Source organism: Telmatherina bonti (assembly GCF_933228915.1).
Source record: "Telmatherina bonti genome assembly, chromosome: 6".
Classification (NCBI taxonomy): domain Eukaryota; kingdom Metazoa; phylum Chordata; class Actinopteri; order Atheriniformes; family Telmatherinidae; genus Telmatherina; species Telmatherina bonti.
In genome coordinates, this window is record NC_136624.1 from 5763992 (window position 1) to 5787127 (window position 23136).

Genomic DNA, 23136 nt, shown 5'->3' on the forward strand with positions numbered 1-23136 from the left:
CAACTCAATTAAAGAAAAAAAAATAGTGTCTTATATTACTAGATTATATTTTCGCAAATTTTTAGTTATTGTTCCTTTTAAGTCTCCAGTTATTTGAGTGACTGTTGTAAATTCAGCCTTTTCTTTAATGAAAGGGGATGAATACATATGAGCACAACTGCATATAACTTTGCTGCACTGTTCGTCACATGAATCGGTTTGTTGAGTCACTAATTTTTCTGTATTTATTGTCTAACTTTGGCAGTTTTTGTCTTCCATACCAGAGTGTTCCTGAGTGGGGAGCGCGGTCACGTGGGGCTGGGAGCGCGGTCACGTGGGACGACAACATGTCAGGCTAAGTCAGCTAGCTGTACCTACTGCCCGGATGATGTGGCTGCAGGTAAACTCCGCTTTGTCACGCGCCGGCGGGAACACCCCTACGACTCTGCAAAGATGACGAGACCATGTCGGACACAGTGAGGACCGCCTCGCGCTCAGACGACAGGAAAAAGGTTAGCAAGGCCTTTCTGTTCAGTTTGCTTTAGATGCACCAGTCCAGCTGCAACCAGTCCTCCCACTGCACCCACTAACGCAGCTAAATACCAGTCCACCCACTAACGCAGCTAAATACCAGTCCTCCCACTAACACAGCTAAATACCAGTCCTCCCATTAACACAGCTAAATACCAGTCCTCCCACTAACACAGCTAAATACCAGTCCTCCCATTAACACAGCTAAATACCAGTCCTCCCATTAACACAGCCACAGGAGCCTCCTGAACTGTTGTTTCACCTGCTGCATCTCAGAAACTCATCACTTTAGTGGCAGCAGCACAGCCAGCAGGTGACATGAACAATGTGTCCTTGACATAAGCTGAAGCACACCATCAGCATGTCTTAATGCATGTAGCGTATCCAAGCTCTACATAGATTTATGCCTCTGATTTAACCCTTAAAGCTCCAAGCTTGTTTTTACTGCCTGTAGTCTGGTTTTTCATCTAATCCAGCCTGCTGTGGAAGCTGAATCCTCCTAATCCCAGTCAGCATGCAGACAGGGTGTGTTCAGGACCGCCTCAATAGATAAAACAGATTTTATTACTAGCAGAATTTTGTAGAAATAACACATAGATCAGCAGTGACCAAGCCTTTTCTCATCTGCACATCATTCTCTCACATCTGAAACACACACACAACATACACTGTTTCCATGTTTCCACACGTCTTCCTGCTACTATCTTACGGAAGCGTAGAGCTGTCATCCTCATAAAAAAAAAAAATTGGGCCTTATTACGTTATAACGTGATATGTTTTATTGTAAAAACGTGAAACATATCACGTTATAACGTGATATGTTTTATTGTAAAAACGTATAACCACTTGGAACGCTGGAGGGATTACATCTCTCAGCTGGCCCGGGAGCGCCTTGGGACCCCCGCAGAGTTGGCGAATGTGGCTGGGGAGGGGGGCTTCCCTGGTTACTGCTGCGATCAGAACCCCGATAAGCGGTAGAAGAGGGATGGATAGATGGCACTTGGATGCACCGATGATGTTTGCATTCATAGCGATTCTCGTGCCGCTCAAGTTTCAATGAGAAATGATGCCACGTCATGGGGATTGGACTCATTTTTCCTTCTGTAGAGACCCATGCCTTTTAAAACTGTCCTTAAACTACGCATATTTATTACAATGGATCGAAAGTGTTCCAAAGCACCATAATTTCACAATGTCTCAACCCAAGTAAGAAGAAAAACTCTATCAAGTCCTGTAAATGAGCCATTTGTAATCTCCTATCCACCCCGCACACAATTTCCTCATCTAAAGTCGAAAATTACCAAGTTCACGTTTTCAGATACATTATGTTTCATGTTTTTACAATAAACTTATCACGTTATAACATAATAAGGCCCAATTTTTTTTTTATGAGGATGACAGCTCTACGCTTCCGTACTATCTACCTGCTCTCCTCACTGCAGCACCTCCACCTCAGCTGCATCCCAAACGTCTTCTTGGCTTTATTCCAGCCATAGAGGATCATTATTTTCCTGCTTTTCTCATCACTTGTTGATCTTTGGCTGCTCCTGATTGGACGTTACCGTCAGTTTAAGCTCTCTGATCGGTGGAAAGTCTGACAGGAAGTGTCTTCATCATCATGTCCAGTTGAAAATAGAGGTCTCTTAGCAACATGGTAGTGATGGTGATGAAGATGAGATAAATAATGGTGGATTTACCACCATCTATTAACCCAAACTTTTGCCTCCAAGGGCCAAACTGAAAATGAACCAGTGAGCCACGGGCCAAACACTGCAGCTTTAAGGATCAAACACAAGTGTAAAAAGTTATTTCAATTAGTGTTAAGTAGCAAATACAGTGTGTTTTTTTCTTTCTGGGTAAATAAAGTGTTACATAAAAAAATCAATATGGCAATAGAACAATACAGCCATAGTTGGAGGGGCAAGAAGCAATAATTACAGCCACTAAACTGCAACAAAGTGCAACATGTCAACATTAGGAAACAGTGCATATTGAACAAGGCAAGTTGCTGATACTTAGTGGGATACATGCAGTTGATCTTTGGACATCACCAGTCTCTCCATGTTGGGTTGCACCTCGGTCACTGACAGGTTGAGGATGTCATTGAGGTGTGAGTCAGTCAGGGTCTCTCTGAGTCTGGTCTTATTGAGGTTCATGACACTGAATGTATTGTCTTTTCATCACGCTCTGTAGGGTATTGACATAAACAACGACTAGCGGGCCAATTTTGGCCCACGGGCCCCACTTTGGGCACCCCTGATCCAGAGTCTCTGAAAAAACACTACATCTGGATTGTAAACCTCCTGGACGGACAAACGCCTGAATAACTTCGATAGATCACCAGTTTATTTCACACCTGGGAAACTGCTGGTGACAGAAGAGAGGTGCTTGTGGACTGTGATGATAGCCGGTTATATATGGGTTTATTTAAGCCAAATGGAGGTGTCGGCTGTCTTCTGCTGCTTGTTGTCTCATCAGGATTCCTCCAGTCACAATGAATTAAACATGGTGTGAGAAACACCATCTCGTCGGCCATATTTCTTGATTAGCACTCAGTGGAAATGACTCTCACATCCCACACTCATTAGCAGCATGAAGAAGGACTCGGCTTTCACAGCGTCTCAGCCATGTCCACACCACACTGCCGTTCCTGCGGACACCAGCTTATAAAGCCACTGCCAACGTGGGAAGCAGCCGCTGGAAGTGGGTCTTAATTAACGGTTGAGAGATTAAACGTGACGCGGCGTTGGCTCTGTTCTGGATATTTAATATCTAGTACACATGAAGCCATGTTTGTCTTAAGTAACAGCGCCTCATTATTCAGCTGCCAGGTGGTGTCGGCCTACCAATGACATCATGGCCTTCTTTCCGACTGTCATGTAGGAAACTGTCCTGTATTTCTCTGAGATGCATCTCAGAAGTCTGAAACCAGATTCTTGGGTGTGATAATTAGATATTAATTTATCCCAGACGTCTTGAATAAACATTGTCTGAAACCGTTACATGAACAGGAAGATGTTTTGGGTGAAGGTGTGGGGTCGATGTTGGGATGGTCATGAGACGGGTCTTTTTAAGCAACTCCTGGAAGATGGCATGGGCTACAGGACTGATCTATACCCGATTGATTGGTACATGATTGGTTAATACTGGTTAGATCTATGCTGGATGGCTTGGTACGGGATGGGTCTATATGAGATGGATCTATACGAGATGGATCTATACGGGATGGTCACTATGGGATGGGTCTATATGGGATGGATCTATATGGGATGGGTCTATACGAGATGGATCTATATGGGATGGGTCTACACGAGATGGATCTATATGAAATGGGTCTATACGAGACAGATCTATATGGGATGGGTCTACACGAGATGGATCTATATGAAATGGGTCTATACGAGACAGATCTATATGGGATGGGTCTACACGAGATGGATCTATATGAAATGGGTCTATACGAGACAGATCTATATGGGATGGGTCTATACGAGACAGATCTATATGGGATGGGTCTACACGAGATGGATCTATATGAAATGGGTCTATACGAGACAGATCTATATGGGATGGGTCTATACGAGATGGATCTATATGGGATGGCCACTATGGGATGGGTCTATACGAGACGGATCTATATGGGATGGGTCTATACGAGACGGATCTATATGGGATGGGTCTATACGAGACGGATCTATTTGGGATGGGTCTATACGAGACGGATCTATATGGGATGGGTCTATACGAGACGGATCTATATGGGATGGGTCTATACGAGACGGATCTATATGGGATGGGTCTATACGAGACGGATCTATATGGGATGGGTCTATACGAGACGGATCTATATGGGATGGGTCTGTACGAGACGGATCTATATGGGATGGGTCTGTACGAGACGGATCTATATGGGATGGGTCTGTACGAGACGGATCTATATGGGATGGGTCTATACGAGACGGATCTATATGGGATGGGTCTATACGAGACGGATCTATATGGGATGGGTCTATACGAGACGGATCTATATGGGATGGGTCTATACGAGACGGATCTATATGGGATGGGTCTATACGAGATGGGTCTATACGGGATGGGTCTATATGAGATGGATCTATATGGGATGGGTCTATACGAGACGGATCTATATGGGATGGGTCTATACGAGACGGATCTATATGGGATGGGTCTATACGAGACGGATCTATATGGGATGGGTCCATACGAGACGGATCTATATGGGATGGGTCTATACGAGATGGATCTATACGGGATGGGTCTATATGAGATGGATCTATATGGGATGGGTCTATACGAGACGGATCTATATGGGATGGGTCTATACGAGACGGATCTATATGGGATGGGTCTATACGAGACGGATCTATATGGGATGGGTCTATACGAGACGGATCTATATGGGATGGGTCTATACGAGATGGGTCTATACGAGATGGATCTATACGGGATGGGTCTATATGAGATGGATCTATATGGGATGGGTCTATACGAGACGGATCTATATGGGATGGGTCTATACGAGACGGATCTATATGGGATGGGTCTATACGAGATGGATCTATATGGGATGGGTCTATACGAGACGGATCTATATGGGATGGGTCTACACGAGATGGATCTATATGGGATGGGTCTATACAAGATGGATCTATATGGGATGGCCACTATGGGATGGGTCTATACGAGATGGATCTATATGGGATGGGTCTATACGAGATGGATCTATATGGGATGGGTCTATACGAGACCGATCTATACGGGATGGGTCTATACGAGACGGATCTATATGGGATGGGTCTATATGAGACGGATCTATATGAGACAGATCTATATTCAGAATACTGATTGTATTTTTTATTTTATTTTATTTTATTTTTTTTACCAATTTGTCATCTCTTCTACAGAAACCAGTCTGACCAGTTTGTAGGGTTATATGCCAGTAAAGATCTGTGATTTAATCTGTTGACTGTATTTCAGTCACATGACTTTACTTTGCCCTGAGGCTTGTTATTCATCTCACTCTGATCAATGATTAGAAGCACATTTCTGATTGGTTAAACACCCCGTGATGAACTCTGTCCTCCTTCGTTCAGGCCTTTGATTGGTCGACTCAGACAGGAAGCTCGTCCGTTCAGGCCTTTGATTGGTCGACTCAGACAGGAAGAAAAGCTGAGGGAATCATTTTCCCATCGAACAGTGAGCTTGTTAAGGTTGGGCATTGTTCATGCAGCGTGGTGAAGCTGAGAGCTGTGAAGGTGCAGAGTTTCACTCCTGCCGCCATGGCTCAGGTGTCACCTGATGGCGGCGGCCCAGCACGTCGCTCAGAGTAATGCGAGAAACGTCTGGCTTGTCCAGGTAAGCCGACGCCGGGGGAGATGTATCACACAGCGGGGTTAGTCATGAAAAACGCACGCCAGGTTCTGCTGATGTCACAGCTACCAGGCCACACCCACCTGCTGGTACAGGTGATGCTGATGTCACAGCTACCAGACCACACCCACCTGCTGGTACTGGTGATGCTGATGTCACAGCTTCCAGACCACACCCACCTGCTGTACAGGTGCTTTGGTTGGACTGACGCCTGAGTGTGGAGGCTGGTTTCTCCGTGTCCCTGGAGTCGTCCTGCCAGGCAACGCTCTTCATGTCTCACCTGTTTGCTGTATCCGTCCTGCCACACCTGGTGACTGTCTTCTTCTTCTTCTCTTCCTACCTGCAGTTTACACAATGTGTGTTCTCACCTGTCAGGTCCTGCCATGGCGGCTGGCGTCAGCATCATGACCGACCTGCCTCACTGCCAGCGAGGAGCGACCAGCACGGAGATGGAGCCAGGTATGGAATCTCTGCTTTTTATTCAGAATTAACTCTGAACATCTCCTCCTTTAACTCCGTTTGAGCTGGTTTTATATTAAATGCTGAAATGGAAATTAATTGTCTTCCAGTTTGACCATTTTACAGCTGATTTCATCCCAACCTGCCGGATCTTTTAGAACAGACAGCTGTAAATTCTGCTTTTAATCCAGGATCTGCCCAACATGGGATGAAATTAAAAAGAAAAGTCGGCTCCTCTGACAGATAAAAATGTGTTTATTAGAGGACAGAAAAGATCTGATTTTCCATCATTCACCTGAATATTTGCGTCCCCTGGTCGTTGTTTTTATCACTCAGATGAGGAAAGTCTGAGTGATCCTTCTGTCTGCATGTTGAGTCGGTTCAGTGAAAACGGAACCGTCTGCAGCAGAGGTGTCGCCGTTACAGCCTCTGCTGCTTCGCTCCTTTCCACATGATCAGGATTTTACCGCCGCGTAACCTTCCTTACAGCTCTGTAAACTCTGTTTCCATCTGTAGATCCCAGCGTGACGGAAAAACAGCAACCAGCGTCGCACACAATCCTAACATTTAATATCAGAGTTGCTTTAGTTGAACCAGACACTCAGTGGAGCACAAAGTGCTTTACAAAATAACAATAACAATAATAAAAATAATAATAATGATAATGATAATCATAATAATGATAAAAAACAACAAATTCCTAAAAGGAATATTATTCTAAATAATAAGAGCAATAATAGAAGTGTGTGAGGAAACACTGGAGGTCAAATAAATTAAAAAAAAAAAAATCATCAATTTATATAAACAATTAGAGGATATTAAATTAGGAAAAAGACTACATTAATGGAATATATTTTACACAAATAAGCCAAAATATTTTTTGATAAAAAATAACAGTGAAAGGTGGCAATAAATATAAAGTTTAAATCAGAATAAATGGCAAATTAATAGAATAACTGTTAAAAAAATAAGATTAAAAATGTAATCCTGTAAAATGTCTGATTTATTTACTGTTTATATAAAAACTAAATACAATGAAAAATAAAATAAGAGAAAAAAAACCCAAAAAGACAAATACTGTAATAACATTAACTAGAGATGAAATATGAAAAGAATTATTAATGAATAAGTAAATGTTGATAAACTTTATTTATTTTGGGTTTGTCTTGTCAGACTGAAGGCAGGAAAAATAGACGCCGTCGAGATGAGATTAAATCTGCATCCCGTCAGGATAGTCTGCTAGACTCCGACTGGGGACTCTGCCCAGAAATAAATACATAAATATTAAATAAATTAAAGTAAATTAAATAAAATCCCAGTGATATGAATTGACTGGAAGCAGTTTATTGTAAAATGTGTGAATGAATGTATAAATATGAAATGTTGTTGTTATTGACGATAAAAGGAAAAAGAAAAGCTTTAAAACTCGGCCGTTTCCAGACGCGCCGGCACTTCTGCAGGTTTGGGGTGAAAGCAGGTGTGATAAATGTGTGTTCGCCGACGATGTTTACGGGCTCAGCCACACGCTGCTGGATCTCCACCAGCTGAATGATTGGTGTGTTCAGGCCCGTTCGGCTCCAGACCTCAGATCTGTTCAAAGCGCCGCTGACGGCTGTCTGAATGGTTGTCATGGTGACACTTCAAACGCTGCTGCGGATCCGATCAGCTGGCTGAAGCCCGTCGTCATGAACCGGCCGATGGAGCACAAGAAATGATCCCCGCTTTACTCGGTGCGGTTTAGATGCAGGGAACGTTTAATAAAGCACGTTTGACTTCATGTTTTATTTCTGTTCTGCAGCAAACGGCGGAGTCCCCACAGCCAAGTACACCAAGATGGGGGAGACTTTGAGGCATGTCATCCCGGGACACATGCAGTGCTCCATGGCGTGTGGAGGCAGAGCCTGTAAATACGAAAACCCGTCCCGCTGGAGTGATGAGGAGCAAGCCATCAAGGGACTCTACTCTTCCTGGTACGTTGGCAAGGCCTGCAGTATCACCCCCCCCCCGTGCAGGACTCACCATGAGACACTACCAGTAGAGTACTCCACACAGTCCCAGGATTACTTTGCCCAGTCCTTTAAAGGAGCGTCTGTCTTCTGGTTTCTGCTGAAAGTAGAGCTTTGTTTGGGATAAAACTGACATTTTGTTCTGCGTTCCAGGTGAATTTTCTCTGACACGTCTGTCGTCATCTCACATGCTTTCTGTAGAAACCAGTGTTCCCAGCTCCTCAGTAAGAAAAGCAGCTGAAAGGCACTAAATAATAGGGGTGGGAAATTCTAATCGAAAAATCAAAAATCTGGATTTTTTTGCTTCACAATTTTAAAATCGATTTTTTTTTTTTTTTTTTTTTTTTTAAATCGATTTTTTTTTTCCAAATAAATGAAAATAATCCATTATAAATTTTTTGTCATTTTTATTGTTTTTGTTTATCTTTTTACATGTCTTCTTGGACGTTACAGCAGCAGAATGAAGGTCTGCCTACTGTGTTTTTTCTTCACTGAAATTAAGAAAAATGACGAGCAAAAAAAAAAGGTTTTATACATTTATTTTGTTTTTAATCTACAAAAATTAGCAATATGAAAAAATTGTGAGAAGTTTGATTTTTAATTAAGAGTCTACAACATGTTACTGTACTTTTGTTTTTCTTCACACTCTTCATCAGGAGACATTAATATCTGACGATAAGCCAGGACGGGATCAGCCAGTTTGCATGTTTCCTTTTCAGTCTGGTGGTGGAGCAGAGGGATCATGTCCTGCTCCGACTGCCGTCCCAGCAGCAGGCGGGACTGCCACTGGACGACCACCGAGCCTCTTCCGAGAGCTTTCGGATGCAGGAAGAGCATCATGCTTATTGAAAATAAATGAAAGATTCTTGCTTTCACATCTGTCTCCAGAAGCCTCCAGTAACAGCAGAAAATGTTGCCAGATTGTTTCGTTGCTTTTTGGAGAAAAAGGAAGTTGCTAGAAGTTTCCGAAAACTCGCTACATATAGCAACAAATTGGCTAAGTTGGCAACACTGGTAGAGACCCAGTTCTTATGTGCAAGATATACTTTATTTATTCTGGGTTTGTCTTTTTAGACTGGAGGCAGGAAAAATAGACCTCGTCAAGATCAGATTAAGGCTACATTCCCATCAGAGCAGTCCGCTAGGATCGAGCCGATTGGAGTCTCGGCTCAGTATAGGGGGGGTGTATCCATGGCAACTGAGATCGTGTTCACGCTGCACTTTGGTCAAACCAGTCAAACCATTAGAATAATATATCACCATTCCCACCAGAGGTGGCGCTGCACTAGTATTTAGCAGAAAAGAGGACAAGACCAGCGTGAAGAAGAAAACTCTGTTTCCTCCACCTGCCAGTTAAACATGGAGACCAAACTATGGCTGTTTTGGGTTTTTATTGTGTCTTATGCAAGTATACTGCAGAAATCCACTGCAACAATGGACGCAGTATGAACACCAGACAAGGCAGAGGACCCTTAACACCATTGCTATGGATTTACCCACAATGCAATGCTATGCCACGTGCAGGAAGGGACCTTCTCCCTGTATTTGGTCCGCTTGAAACGGACCGAGACCTGTGTTTGTAGGCGGGCCGAGTCCACTTCATTGGTCTGAATCAGAATTAGTTTGGAGCGTTCACATTTCCCCAAACGAGCGACTTTCCGACCAAACTGACTTGAATTTGGATCAGAAAGGCGGATGTGAACGTGCCACTGGACCAGTGGTCCAAATACTGCGGTTTACTGCAGTTTTACTTGAATACTGGTATCGGATGTGACGTAGGAGGGTCACATGACCAGTTAACTTCAAGTAAAGATTCATATTCTGATCAGAAATGAAAAGATTTGATTTAAAACTGAAGATAAAAACTTTTTTCTAATTAAATGTGACTGTTTAATTATTTGTCTGACTGCAGGATTACCGACAACTTGCTGGCGATGGCCAGGCCTTCCACTGAAATCATGGAGAAGTACAACATCATTCAGCAGTTCCAGAGGTCGGTTTCATTCTTCAACTGGTTTCATTGTGACTCCCAGTAACACCAATCTGCCATGTGTTGGTGTGATGCTGGTTGTTACTGGCTGTTCCCAGGTGTGTGACTGGTTGTTACTGGCTGTTCCCAGGTGTGTGACTGGTTGTTACTGGCTGTTCCCAGGTGTGTGACTGGTTGTTACTGGCTGTTCCCAGGTGTGTGACTGGTTGTGGTCGGTGTTCCCAGGTGTGTGACTGGTTGTAGTCAATGTTCCCAGGTGTGTGACTGGTTGTGGTCGGTGTTCCCAGGTGTGTGACTGGTTGTGGTCGGTGTTCCCAGGTGTGTGACTGGTTGTGGTCGGTGTTCCCAGGTGTGTGACTGGTTGTGGTCGGTGTTCCCAGGTGTGTGACTGGTTGTGGTCGGTGTTCCCAGGTGTGTGACTGGTTGTGGTCGGTGTTCCCAGGTGTGTGACTGGTTGTGGTCGGTGTTCCCAGGTATGTGACTGGTTGTGGTCGGTGTTTCCAGGTGTGTGACTGGTTGTGGTCGGTGTTCCCAGGTGTGTGACTGGTTGTGGTCGGTGTTCCCAGGTGTGTGACTGGTTGTTACTGGCTGTTCCCAGGTGTGTGACTGGTTGTTACTGGCTGTTCCCAGGTGTGTGACTGCTTGTTACTGGCTGTTCCCAGGTGTGTGACTGGTTGTTACTGGCTGTTCCCAGGTGCGGTCTGAAGACAGTCATCAACCTGCAGCGACCTGGGGAACATGCCAGCTGTGGCAACGCTCTGGAGCAGGAAAGCGGTTTCACGTATCGACCTGAAGCTTTCATGGAAGCTGGAAGTAAGTTTACTTTCCTCTTCTTGGACCAGTTTCCCACTCCTGGACCAGTACAACTGCCCTGCATGTCTTAAGGCCTTTACACAACTATTGTGAGTATATCGTCAGAATAATTCACATGGAAATATTTTTTTATTGGATTGATGTGAACGTTCTCATCGTCGATGAAATTCCGTCCAGTGTTATTTTCAAATTGAGGTTCATTTTTAAAAAAATATTAACATCAGGGATGGGAAATTAAATTCGAAAAAACTGAGCATCGGGATTTTTTGCTTCACATTTTAAAAATAGATTTTTTTCTTTAAAAAAAAAAAAAAGTGTTTTTTCCAAATAAATAAAAAAAATCCATTATAAAATTTTAGTCATTTTTATTGTTTTTATTGATATTTTTACTTGTCTTCTCTGGCATTATAGCAGCAGAATGATGGTCTGGCTACTGGGTTGTTTTTCACTCACTTTTTGTTTTTAGTCCAAATCAAATGCCAAAAAATTGGAATCGTGTTGGGACAAATTCATATCGTCACAGCCCTAATTTGCATATGATTGACCAATCAGAGAAGGCGTGTTGACTGATAGGTTGCAGCTGGGCAGGCGTCACTTTTGCTGCTATTTCAGTCAAACTTTGTATCATTATGACTGACCGTCTTTCTTACTTCTTCTCTGCTTCTTAAAGCAAGCAGCTAACTGCTAAAGCAGGTCCTCCAACTTGTCCCATGTTCGTCCCGAAGTCCGTCCCGAAGCGGTCGTGTTCCAGCTTCAGATCCTGGATTAAACAGTTCTCTTCTCTTTTCTGGATCAGGATGAACCCAGTAAATTTCTTTTCTGTTGTCTTGAATCCACTTTGACCCATTGCGAGTTTCTTTGAGTTTTCATCATTTATTCACAGTTTTCTATCGGACTTGATGTGCTTAGACAGGAATATTGATAATTCACCTCTGAATTATCTTTGTTTCATGTTGTTTACTCGCATCGGTCCCGGTGTGTAAAGGCCTTTAGACGTGTTCCTACATGTTCCTACACACCTGATTCAGGTTAATGAACTTGCTCATTAAGATCTTTTGCCAGTCTGTTAACGAGCCAACTAATTCATTCAGGTGTGTAGGGCAGTGGTACTGTTCAGTCTGCATGTTATTAAACTTCCATGTGATTTATTTTCCTGGAAGCTGCAGCACCTCCTGTAGCTTCCTGAAGAAGCCTCTGTCTGAACACTGTTTTCTTCCTGTGTTCCATTGTTTTGTTTGTTTTTGTAGGGTGATGGGTTTTTATTATTTTTATTGGGAAACCGCATCAGGGGGACATGATGTGACAAGAGTCGACTTATGAGTAAAAATGTCTTTGCTAAAAGCTGCACAGGAACTCATCAAGTGTCTCATTGTTTTAATTCTTGTTTAATTCAGAATAAAAGTTAATTCCACTTTAAACTGATAAAAAAAACGACCATGTAAACACTTAATTCCTAATGCTAATTTCTATTCGGAATTAAACTTAATTCCGATGTAAGTGTCTGGTTTATTCGCATTTTAATCCCCAACTATTTAATTCCTCTGTCATGTAAACCTTCATTCCGCTCTAAGTTAACTCCGGTTGTTCTGAGCATGCTCGTTACCTTGTCCTGTCCCGATGACGTCTGTTGTTTTACCTCCCGTGTTCGGTGGTCTATCTTTCTTCTCCTTCTCAGTTGCTGCAGAAAGTGAAGTAGTATGCTCGTGTTGAGCTGCTACTTCACATTTATAATAAATAGCAGCAACACTGGTACTTTTTATGCAGTTTTTACAAGTTACGACTGAAAAGACGAGAAGCAGGGAGTCAACTAGTTTATTTCCGGTATACGTCATACGTCACGTGCACCCTCTGTCCAATCAGAACCCTTCCCAACCCGCCTCTCTAAAGAGGTATTAAGTGAAGACGTGTTTCATGTAAACCTTCCTTCGAAATTATTATTTTCATTTAAACTCATAGGGGAATACGTTAACTCAGATTATTTAATTCCGAATTTTTAATTTCAAATAAAAAAAAAAAAAGCATAATGTAACCGTACTCAATGTTGGCAAAATAAAGGGAAAGGATTCCTTCAAAGATCCGTAAGCTCTGGTTAGATCTGGAACTTCAAACTTTCCCAGCTGTAGCCGTTTCTGTCCATCGTTTATCGTAAGTTAGTTATGTTAGTTATCGTTACGACGTTACTATGACTAGATATTTGGTCTAAACCCCACATGCACAGTGGTGGTCCGACTTGCAGTGGACAGACCTGAATGATCTGGATCGTTCTAAGGCTCCCAAACCATACTGTCCCGATTGGAAGCACCCAGCAGAAACAGGGCTTTGGATGACGTCGTTTCCACGTCTGTTGGGTTGACCAGCTGCTTAATGGAACAGTCTTGTCTAAGAATACGGAAATATCTTACAGATAACTCAGGAAACTGTTAAATGGACGATTGGAGTGTATAAAATGACAATAATAAAAAAAAATATTTACAAAATACGAACATCAGTAATGAATCGGAAAGAATTTTTTCCCAATGTAACCCCTTTTAAAAAGAAATGAATGGTATAACTGGCGTACAGACGCACAGGAGCCTTATCGCATCAGGCTGGGCGATACGACCAAACTTTCATATCCCGATACAGCTCATTTTATATCCCCATAACGATACACATAACCCACATAATATAAAATTGTTTGTGTAATGTTGTGTCAGTCATCAGTTATGTGTCAGATGTTGCTAGGCAACAGCAGCAGTGATCTCCATCCATCTGGGGGAACTGTGGCCGCATGACGTTCCACAGGTAAATACCTGCTGCAGCGCTGGAGTTTATTATGAGCCTTCGCCTCCACTTGACGCTGCTTTTGCTGGTTGACTCTATTCTTTACTCTGGATTCTTTATCCTGATTCCTGCAGGTGATAAAATGAGTTAGTTGTGTCGGAGTCCGTTGTTGGGACTGTGAGCTGGTCTGTTGTCGGTTCCACGTACGTCTTTTTACATCCAAACCGCATCCAGACAGAAATTTCCCTCTTTTAGGAACAAGCTCATCAGTTTGGGTTGGCTGCTCATCTTTTAGTGAATTATCCTCTGAAACGCGTCTGCTGCCGTCTTCCTCCATGTTTATGTATTGCAGCGTGCCGTAAAGCACATACTGCAGTAAAGCACCTTATCGTGGCGTAAATGATAGAGCCTCATATGAAACTATAGACATTTTATGTTGTCCAGAGGAAATATATCGTCATATCGCCCAGCCCTATTATCACAATTTAATGCTTATTGTATAAACATGAAGCTCGCTGCATTATTAGAAAATCTAAAACGTTTCTAATCTCTGAATGAGGAAACTGTGCCTGCATTAGAGAAATGTGTCCGAACCATTGAGGACACCTCTGTAGGAAACATCTGGGGGAGTAGGACTGGTTCTTAGTCTTAAAGTTGATAAATTGCTTTCATTCTTAAGTTCGGACTAAATTCCACAAATTCACCTCGTTTGGGACTAAAATGTCGCCATAAGGCGATGAAAACGGCGTCTGAGTCAGTGTTCATGGTTGTGGCTCCACTGGAATCAGATTGAGACGCTTGTGTTCACCTGTTGCCACGGTGGTGAAAGTCCTGGTGACGTGCAGAACGCGGATCTCACACTCGAACACGCTGAAGTTCCACACTGCTGATCAGTAATTGTTGGCTGTATTGAACAAACTGTGGGTGATGGAGAAACTTTAAGGTTTCCACCAGTAGCAGCAGTGTTTTGTTCCAATCCATCAGCTGACTGGTCGCTTAGGGACGCCGCATCCCGTCTCTGGGGGGACCGCAGGTTTGATTCCTCTTCCTAACAAGCTCTCCTGAGACGTCAACGGACTCACATTGTCTACGCATCAGCTGAGTTTTGGCCCCTTGAAGCTTCTTTTAATGTTTCATCCAGAGATCTTTAACTGGGATGGAGAGAGTCTCCCACCAGAGATCCGAAAGACGAGGCGTGTGTGCAGGCCTAACGTGCAGAACCATTCGGACTCGTCAGGCCACGGCGGAGAACCAGTTTGTAACCAGTTTGCCGGCTGTCTGGTGTTCTCCTGGGAAGTGGAGATGATGCATGAGTAAACATGAGTCATCATGGTGAGATTTGCAGAGTCAGCAGAACTGTTGAGGAAAAGTTGAGACGTTGTTTATTCATTATTCATCATTAAAACGGTTTCATATTGATATCTAATCAGTTTACCAATATAACTGATGTTTTTATTCTCTCAGAATGAAGCTTTTATATCTACTCACCGAGGCTCCACGGGGCCGTTTTTACTACGGTGGCTCTGAATGGACAAGCTAACGTTCAAACTCCTGTTTTTTCCCCTGAGTTTATTAAAGAAGTATTATTATTGTTATTATTATTAATATTGATATAATGAATATTATTATTTCTTCCTTAGTGTGTATATGAAGGTATATGTGTATGTATAGGTAGGTACTCATATTTTCTTATCTTCTTTCATTCGTTTGAAATAAAATAAACTAAACTTTAAACGTGCAGCAGCGGCTTTGATCTGAGGACCTGACTGAAAGCAGCTTCCTCTTCAGTAAAACCTCTGGAACTTTCTGTACTTTAACTCCATGAACGTTTGAGCAGATAACGTCCACATGTTGCTTCATGCTTTTATGCAGGTTTTTTCTCTCATGCTGCACATTTTCAAGCAGTTATTTACTTTCATATCCAGTAAAATCCTTCATATCTTCCTGAGTTACTGGAACACGGCAGCACCTGTAGCGATGCTTCCACCTCTGATGGAGCTTTATTCTCACACCAACATGGTTTCACACACAGTTTGTTACGGAGAAATAATCTGTTCTCGTTGGGTTTGTTGCTGTGAAGTTGATTCTGATCTGTGTTCCAGTTTATTACTACAACTTTGGGTGGAAGGACTACGGAGTGGCGTCCCTGACTACGATTCTGGATATGGTGAAAGTCATGTCCTTTGCTGTGCAGGAAGGAAAAATGGCCGTCCACTGCCATGCCGGTCTTGGAAGAACAGGTATCTGAACGCCTTTTTTGAATTTCTTCTGTTCTGGTTTTGCTTTTAAAATGTCTGTTTCCTGTTCAGGCGTGTTGTTGGCGTGTTACCTGATCTTTACCACCCGAATGAACGCTGACCAAGCCATCCTGTTTGTCCGAGCCAAGAGACCCAACTCCATCCAGACCCGAGGCCAGCTGCTTTGCGTCCGGGAGTTCGCCCAGTTCCTGGTCCCTCTGCGGACCATTTTCTGGTGCGTCGAACCCAAAGCTAATGCCGTCACCTTGTCCCAGTACCTGACCCGACAGCGCCACCTGCTGCACGGCTACGAAGCTCGGCAGATGAAAAACGTGCCCAAGATCGTCCAGCTGGTGTGCCGTCTTCTGGTCCAAATCACAGCCAACAGGCAAGTAGTGATGGAGGAGGAGTGGCTAGAGATCCCGGACCTCACAGCAGAGGTGGAGAAGACCGTGTCCCAGCAGGCCTTGCAGCAGCTTGGGAAGGAGATGAGAGGAAAAGGGATCCTGATTCTTCCCTCTTCGGTGCCCACTCTAAGCCCCGCAGTACTTCGTCCCAGCGGGGCTTATGATCAGCCTCTCGTCAGCGATAACGAACTGGATCCTCTGTGGAGGCAGCAGAATCCAGAAAGCCCTCTCCGGTCGTCTCTGTCCAACAACAGGAGCCTCAGTGATTCGCTGCTTCACAAAAGCAACGAACCAATCAACCGCCTGATGAAAGCTTCGCTTTCCCACAGCAGCCTTACATCCTGGAGCCGTCCCAGTTCTGTCCTCTCCCTGCAGGATGTCGCGAACAACGTTCAGAAACACCAAGCAGGACCAAACCAACACGCCAGGTTCCCTGTTCTGCATAAACGCCATCAAAGTTTGACTTCAGGTATTTCTGAGTGTGAAAGGAAATCCCTTCGCAATGCTGCGTCACCAACGAGGGAACTGGTTCCCAGTGAGGACAAGATGTCTGTCCCCAACCTTCCTTCCATCACCCTCCAATCTGAGCTCTCTCCAGAGAGCAGACGCCTGCTGGTGGCGCGAGCCCTGGCCTTGGATCTGACGGACACGGAGCTCGACTCCAAGGTCTCGGCTTGGCAGGTACCCCCCAGTAACTCGTCTATAAATATACCGTATTTTCAGGACCATAAGGCGCACTTAAAAGTCTTTTATTTTCTCCACAATAGACAGAGCTCCTTATAATGCAGTGCGCCTTATGTGTGTGCCAAGTTCCAATATCTGTAAATGTTGTGCGACTTTGATGAGCGTTTCGCTTGACTGACTGGGCGTGTTTCCGACATGCTGCTTATATAGATTAAAGGCGGATGTAACAGAGGATGAGAACGTTAAAGGGGGAAGTGTGGGCGTGAAAGAGGACTCTAAAGGCATGTCCTCAGTAGGTATATAGTGCCAGTATGTGCATTATGCAGAACAACATCGGTGTGACTAATGACCATAGACTGTATATAAAAGATGGACGGAGCCTCCATGACATCACCCGTAGGTCTGAAGAGCTGAATTGAAGCTCGGTGGGCGGTTCCTACCATCGCCATCTTGGCAGGGGCATGCGCGTCGTCTTACCTGGAAAATACAAATATTGGCAAAGAGGTGGAGCTGAGAGAGGGGCTGTGAGCGTCATGGTGGATGATTGACATCAAGCGAACTTCAAGTTTTCTGTAGCTTAAAGCTAACCGAGCTAACCCGGAGATAACAGGAGCTAACCAGCTAACAGAGGTAAGTGGGCTAAAGCTAAGTCACGTTGTTAGCCGGCTAAAAACCGCGGTTGTTCTACGTTCTTCTTTGTTGAAGCGGGAGATTGGTACCTGTCAATCAAAAGGACACGCCCCCAAAAATACTGAACTTCGAGATTCCCCCCCCACAGTTGTCATGAAGGTAAACCTGACCTATTAAACCTAAAATGGATTTTTGAACCAGACTGTAAACGTGTTTATTCCTGCTGTAAACATGTTTATTTCTGCTGTAAACATGTTTATTCCTGCTGTGAAGCTGGTCTTTTTAACATGGGAGTCTATGGGGATTCGCTCTGTTTTGCAGCCCCTAGTGGATGAAGGGGGAACTGCAGTTTTATGTACTTCCGCATAGGCTTCACTTTTAACCGCCGGAGGCTCCGTCCATCTTTCATATACGTTCTATGGTAATGACGCCTTATTAAAATTGCACCTGCAAAGTGACATGCTTACGAAGCACAGTTCAAACTGCAACCTATCACCTATGCGGACAAACATGGGAATCGAGCCACCATGACAGAATTCAAGATCAATGAATCAGTGGTTCACAAGTGGAGGAAGTAGGAAAACGAACTTCACCAAGTCAATAACACAAAGCTGAGTTTCCGCGGAAACAAGGCGAGGTGGCCTGAATTGGAAGACCGACTCGTATCTGAGACCGCCTTTAAATCCGGTGCGCCTTGTAATGGTGAAAATACGGTCCCTTATCATCGCCACCAATAACAAACTAATATGCCAGTCGTCTTGGTTTCAGTAAGTTCATCATCAGCCTTGTTGTGATGTGCAGATGGAGCTAAACTCCAGAGAGGGAACGTGGGAGAAGCTGTGCTCCGAGAGGGATCCTCTGGTCCTGTCCAGCCTCATGTGGTCCTGGTTGGAGCAGCTCAAGGATCCGATCCTCAGCAGCCACGACGTAAAGACCCTTTCTGAGAAGAACATCAGCCCACAAAACGCCCTCAACTCTCTGGAAAAGGTACGTTTCCACCTCAGCAACAATTTCCAGTTTGAAGAAGCTGGATGTGACGGTTTTTGTTTGCCAGATTCAGAGGTTTCCAGTTGGACGTCTTCAGATTTATCGATGTTCTGCAGTTATTTTTATCTGGGCTTCACAATATATTTATCTGTTTAATATTTCATCTGTTTACCTGCCTTGTTTAATACTTCTCAACCTCATGTATGAGATTTTATAGTTTTATTGTCATTCTGGCCTCCTGTTTTGAAACACTGGCCCTAAAACCACATAAAAACATCAAATGTGAGCTGGATGATGTGATTCTGTTGGCTTCATGAGGTTCTCTCACTGAACCGATTCGCTGCCATGCGAAGCAGCTGGGATGAAAATCAGCACCTCTGAATCCGAGGCCATACTGGAAAAGTTCCTGTAAGTCTGGGTCTTGTTCAGGAGTCGGGGAAAGACTGAGCATGAGATCTACAGGAGGATGGGTCTAGTGATCTGGACTCTGCATCGGTTTATCCTGCTGAAGAAGATCTGTGTTCCTGCTCTCAGCTAGTTCAGATCCTGGTCCTCAGGGTGTCTAGACTCTCCGTTAGAGATAGAAGCTCCATCATCCAGGAGGAGATCAGAGTAGAGCCGCTGCTCCTCCACATCCAGAGGAGCCAGAGGAGGTGGATCAGACATCTGGACAGGATGCCTCCTGGACATCTCCCTCCTGGAGGAGACCCTGTAGAAGACCAGGACCCTGTGCAGGACCTAGCTGAGCTGGGATCCCATCTGGATAAAGACGATCCACTCTGGAGTACAAAACACAAACCTCCATAAAACAAGTTCTAAAAGTTAGTAAAGAAATGGCTTGAAACGTTTCCAGAAGCAAGTCGTTTTCTGCGCGATCTCTGGTCTTTAGGCTGCAGTTTGGTTTTTCATTGGATTTGTGGTGTTTTGTTGTTAAAATCTGCTTGTGATTGATCTGCTTGTGATTTTTTCTGTCTATTTTGTTTTTTGTGCAACGTGATGATGACGTCGTGCCTCCTCTTCCTCCTTGCGTCAGGGTTCCCGCCTCACTCTGCTGTGCATCCTGAACTGTGCCGCTCATCTCCTGCCACTGCCTGAACAAGTGCTGACAACTTTTCTAAACCAAGCAATCAGAGTTTTTACTAAGGTCAGTGTTTACCGGTGTTTCTCTGTCTCCTGAAAGCGTGGACATTCAGACGTTCTCTCCTCTCTCCAGACTGATCCGGCCTCGGACAAGACCGCCCACATGTACGCCACGCTGAAAGCAATCATCACCCCCGTGCTGTACGAGCTGCACGGCAAAGCAGCGGAGGACAACGGAGACTCCTGATCGGCCTCAGCCAACTGGATCTGGAACATCAGATCTGCTCGTGTCTGCGAACATCCCTTCTGCCAATCTGTTTTTACTCCGACATGTTTGTCACTAAGTCCCGTTCAGTTTTCTGTTTGACACGACGTGCTGCCATTATTGGTTCTAACGTGCCACTTGACTCCGTCTGAACACGTCTGTGACGTGTTTGCCTGTGATGTGTGAGAGATGGACGCTTGTTTTAACTCGTAGCAGAATAAATGAAAGCTTTCATGTCGATTTAATGCTATTTAAATTGGGGGAAGTTATTTAAACCAAAAGATGTTTGTACACTGTACAGATGCTGCTGAGTGTCTTATTTATTCATGTGTTTAAAAGAAACGCAATGACCAGAAATTGTCGCTCTGTTCCTGTAGGGTGTAAATGTTTTTTTATTTTTATTTATATAGATTTTGATATAAAACTGAGGTAAAAACTGGTAACTTTAGCTCTAAGTCTAACTTTATTCCGTTTCTACCACCTGAGATTTCCTCAGAAATCGTGTCAAATGTTTTTGGAGCATGTAAACGTCCAGACTTGTACGATGTCACCAGCTTGTTCGCTGTCGTTGGCTCAAACAGTCTGGATGTATCCACGTCGCCTCGGCCTGCGTCGCCTCAGCCCGCATCGCCTCGGCCTGCGTCGCCTCGGCTCTGTGTGTTATGTATTTTTTTGGGGGGGGTTGGATCATTTGTCCCTCCCTCCGCTGTGCGTCTGGTTTAGATCTAGCTACATGAATGTTGACCTAATATAATGACATGAAGGACACGAGATGCTTCACTGTGGACTATTTTAAACAAACACTAGTGTGTTTTTTATTTTTAAAACTGGTTGCTTGGATTAAACACATCTGACTGCAAACTGCCGATTGAGGGTTTTTTATTCACTTTATCAGCAGTAAAACGTCCAGCAGGAAGTCTCGCTGATTACCAACAAAATGAGACTTCTCCTCCATCACTGTGGTATAACCCTTTCATGCATCGTGGCCATATACTGGACACCTTTTTACGAGCTTTTTTCTTGCATATCCATGAATTAGGATGGTATTTTTGTAAATAAACCACTTGAGTGAATGTTAGTCATCCAGAGGTGGTACTTCCTGGTCCAGAAAGTAAAAGTCCAGTCCGCCAGCTGTTCCGACCAGTCACCAAACAAGCTGAATTTGATGAGCAGAGTTTATTTTCCAGGTAAACCAGCCTGTTAGTGAAAACACCTGTTCTAAATGTACAGGTAGATCCAAAAACACGGCAGGACTTTTACTTTCTGGACCAGGAATTGCCACCTCTGGAGTCCAGTTTCCACTCACTGGAGAATAAATAAATATATGATATAATTGAACATAAAATAGTTATATAAGTTTGCCTTTGTGATGAACAGGAAACAAAATCATACAGCTACATTTTATAGAAGATTTACATAATATGGTTATAATGATATATTTTATAGAATACATTTAAATAAATCATGATAAATTCTAAATATTAATAAAGTATTGCACATGTCTGTGGAGGTAAATACTGTATTTAAAAAAAGGTTGCATTGTTTTTATTAATTCATGCATGAAAGGGTTAAATGACTCCCAGTTGAGTTAGTGCAGTAACTGGTGCTGGAGAACCAGTCTGATCTGGACCAGGATAACCAAGTTACCGTGGTAACAAGTTCAGTTCAGTGGTTTTTGTTGAGCTTCCCTTCATAATGGTGCCATCTCAGGACACTTTACACACACGTCAGTTCAAGCCATAGTCTGGAAGAGTAAAACCAGCAGGTTGCATCGGGTCTTGACCTGGATCCAGTCCCGCTGAGGTGGAGGGAGTTTGTTCCTCCTCAATGTTCTAGGGGGAAAAGGAGACGCTTCTGTCCACTTCAATAATGCAGGTGGTGTCCACAGCCCAGCCAAGGTTCTCTGAGAAAATTCTTCCCCGTTGATGCAGCGTGGTTCTTAACTTCCAGAGGTTTTCATGGTCTTGCGGTTCAGGGTCACTGCACACAGTATCTGGACCTTTCTCTGTTTAGCGGCTCATTGTTGCTGATCTGCCCAACAATGTTGTGTGATTGCATGACACGGCAGCACCAGTGTCCAACTGGACAAGACGTTTGGCTACCACCTCAGATGCCTTGTCCTCTCTGATTTCTTGTGTTCTTCTAGAGAAAAGTGATGTCTGGAAATCTGATGAGTGCGTTTGAGTCATGGGTAGTGATGCAGTCGTGTGTGTCGCATGTACAAGACTGGCCTCAGATCACAGCCCTGAGGAACGCCAGTGTTGAGGATGTGAAGGTGCTCATCCTGTCATGTTGGGGTGTGTAAGGCAGGAAGTCTGCTCCACAGACAGCAGGAGGCTTCAGGCTGCAGTGTCTGCAGTTTGGTGATCAGTCGGCTGGGGTTGATGCAGCTGAACGCAGAGCTGGTGTTTTCTGACTTCCTCATGCATAATTTTGCTTCATCATAGCCAGAGTTTCATGTTCCTCTGGTGTTCTGTCAGATTGGCATGCATTGTCTGAACAGCGTACCGCATTTTCACATGTTTTTGTGTTTATTTAGGATTCTTTGTCCATGACAGCACGCTAATTAAGCCTAACCTAAAAAACACATTAAAAACACATTACTGTAAGTTAAAGTCAGTTTTGCCACATTCCGTAGTACGTATGGGCATCAAGTAAAGGGTATGCTATTCTAAGCAAGCTTATGTTATTCTATGACAACATGGGGTTGAGAGAAGACTCAAGAGGGTCTTGGCTGCAGCCTGGAGAAGGAGGTGGGGTTTTTTGATTGGATTAACCCCAACCCTAACCCTAACCTTAACCCCACGCCCATTGGACGTCCAACCCCGACCAATAATCAGCCCGATTCGCCAGGCTGCAGCTGGGGGTTATTGGAAGTCTGCAGATGCAGTTTTGTATCCATCCAGTAGGTGTC

General features: G+C 44.0%; 1 protein-coding gene across 1 annotated transcript; it reads left to right on the forward strand.

The window, feature by feature from the left end:
* Positions 1-316: 316 nt before the first annotated feature.
* ptpdc1a (protein tyrosine phosphatase domain containing 1a) lies at positions 317-21013 on the forward strand. Its single transcript, XM_079242914.1, has 10 exons — positions 317-491; positions 6277-6360; positions 8159-8330; positions 10279-10359; positions 11051-11169; positions 16035-16172; positions 16242-17257; positions 18692-18877; positions 19911-20021; positions 20091-21013. The coding sequence occupies exons 2-10, from the start codon at positions 6285-6287 to the stop codon at positions 20202-20204; spliced, it is 2013 nt and encodes a 670-aa protein (XP_079099040.1). The 5' UTR covers positions 317-491; positions 6277-6284; the 3' UTR covers positions 20205-21013.
* Positions 21014-23136: the final 2123 nt, after the last annotated feature.

Excerpts from the sequence above, each read along its gene's own strand:
- ptpdc1a (XM_079242914.1), top strand. The coding sequence starts at position 6,285 with ATGGCGGCTGGCGTCAGCATCATGACCGACCTGCCTCACTGCCAGCGA. Across the intron at positions 6,361-8,158 it reads CAGCACGGAGATGGAGCCAG|CAAACGGCGGAGTCCCCACA; the intron begins GTATGGAATCTC and ends TCTGTTCTGCAG. Across the intron at positions 18,878-19,910 it reads CCCTCAACTCTCTGGAAAAG|GGTTCCCGCCTCACTCTGCT; the intron begins GTACGTTTCCAC and ends TCCTTGCGTCAG.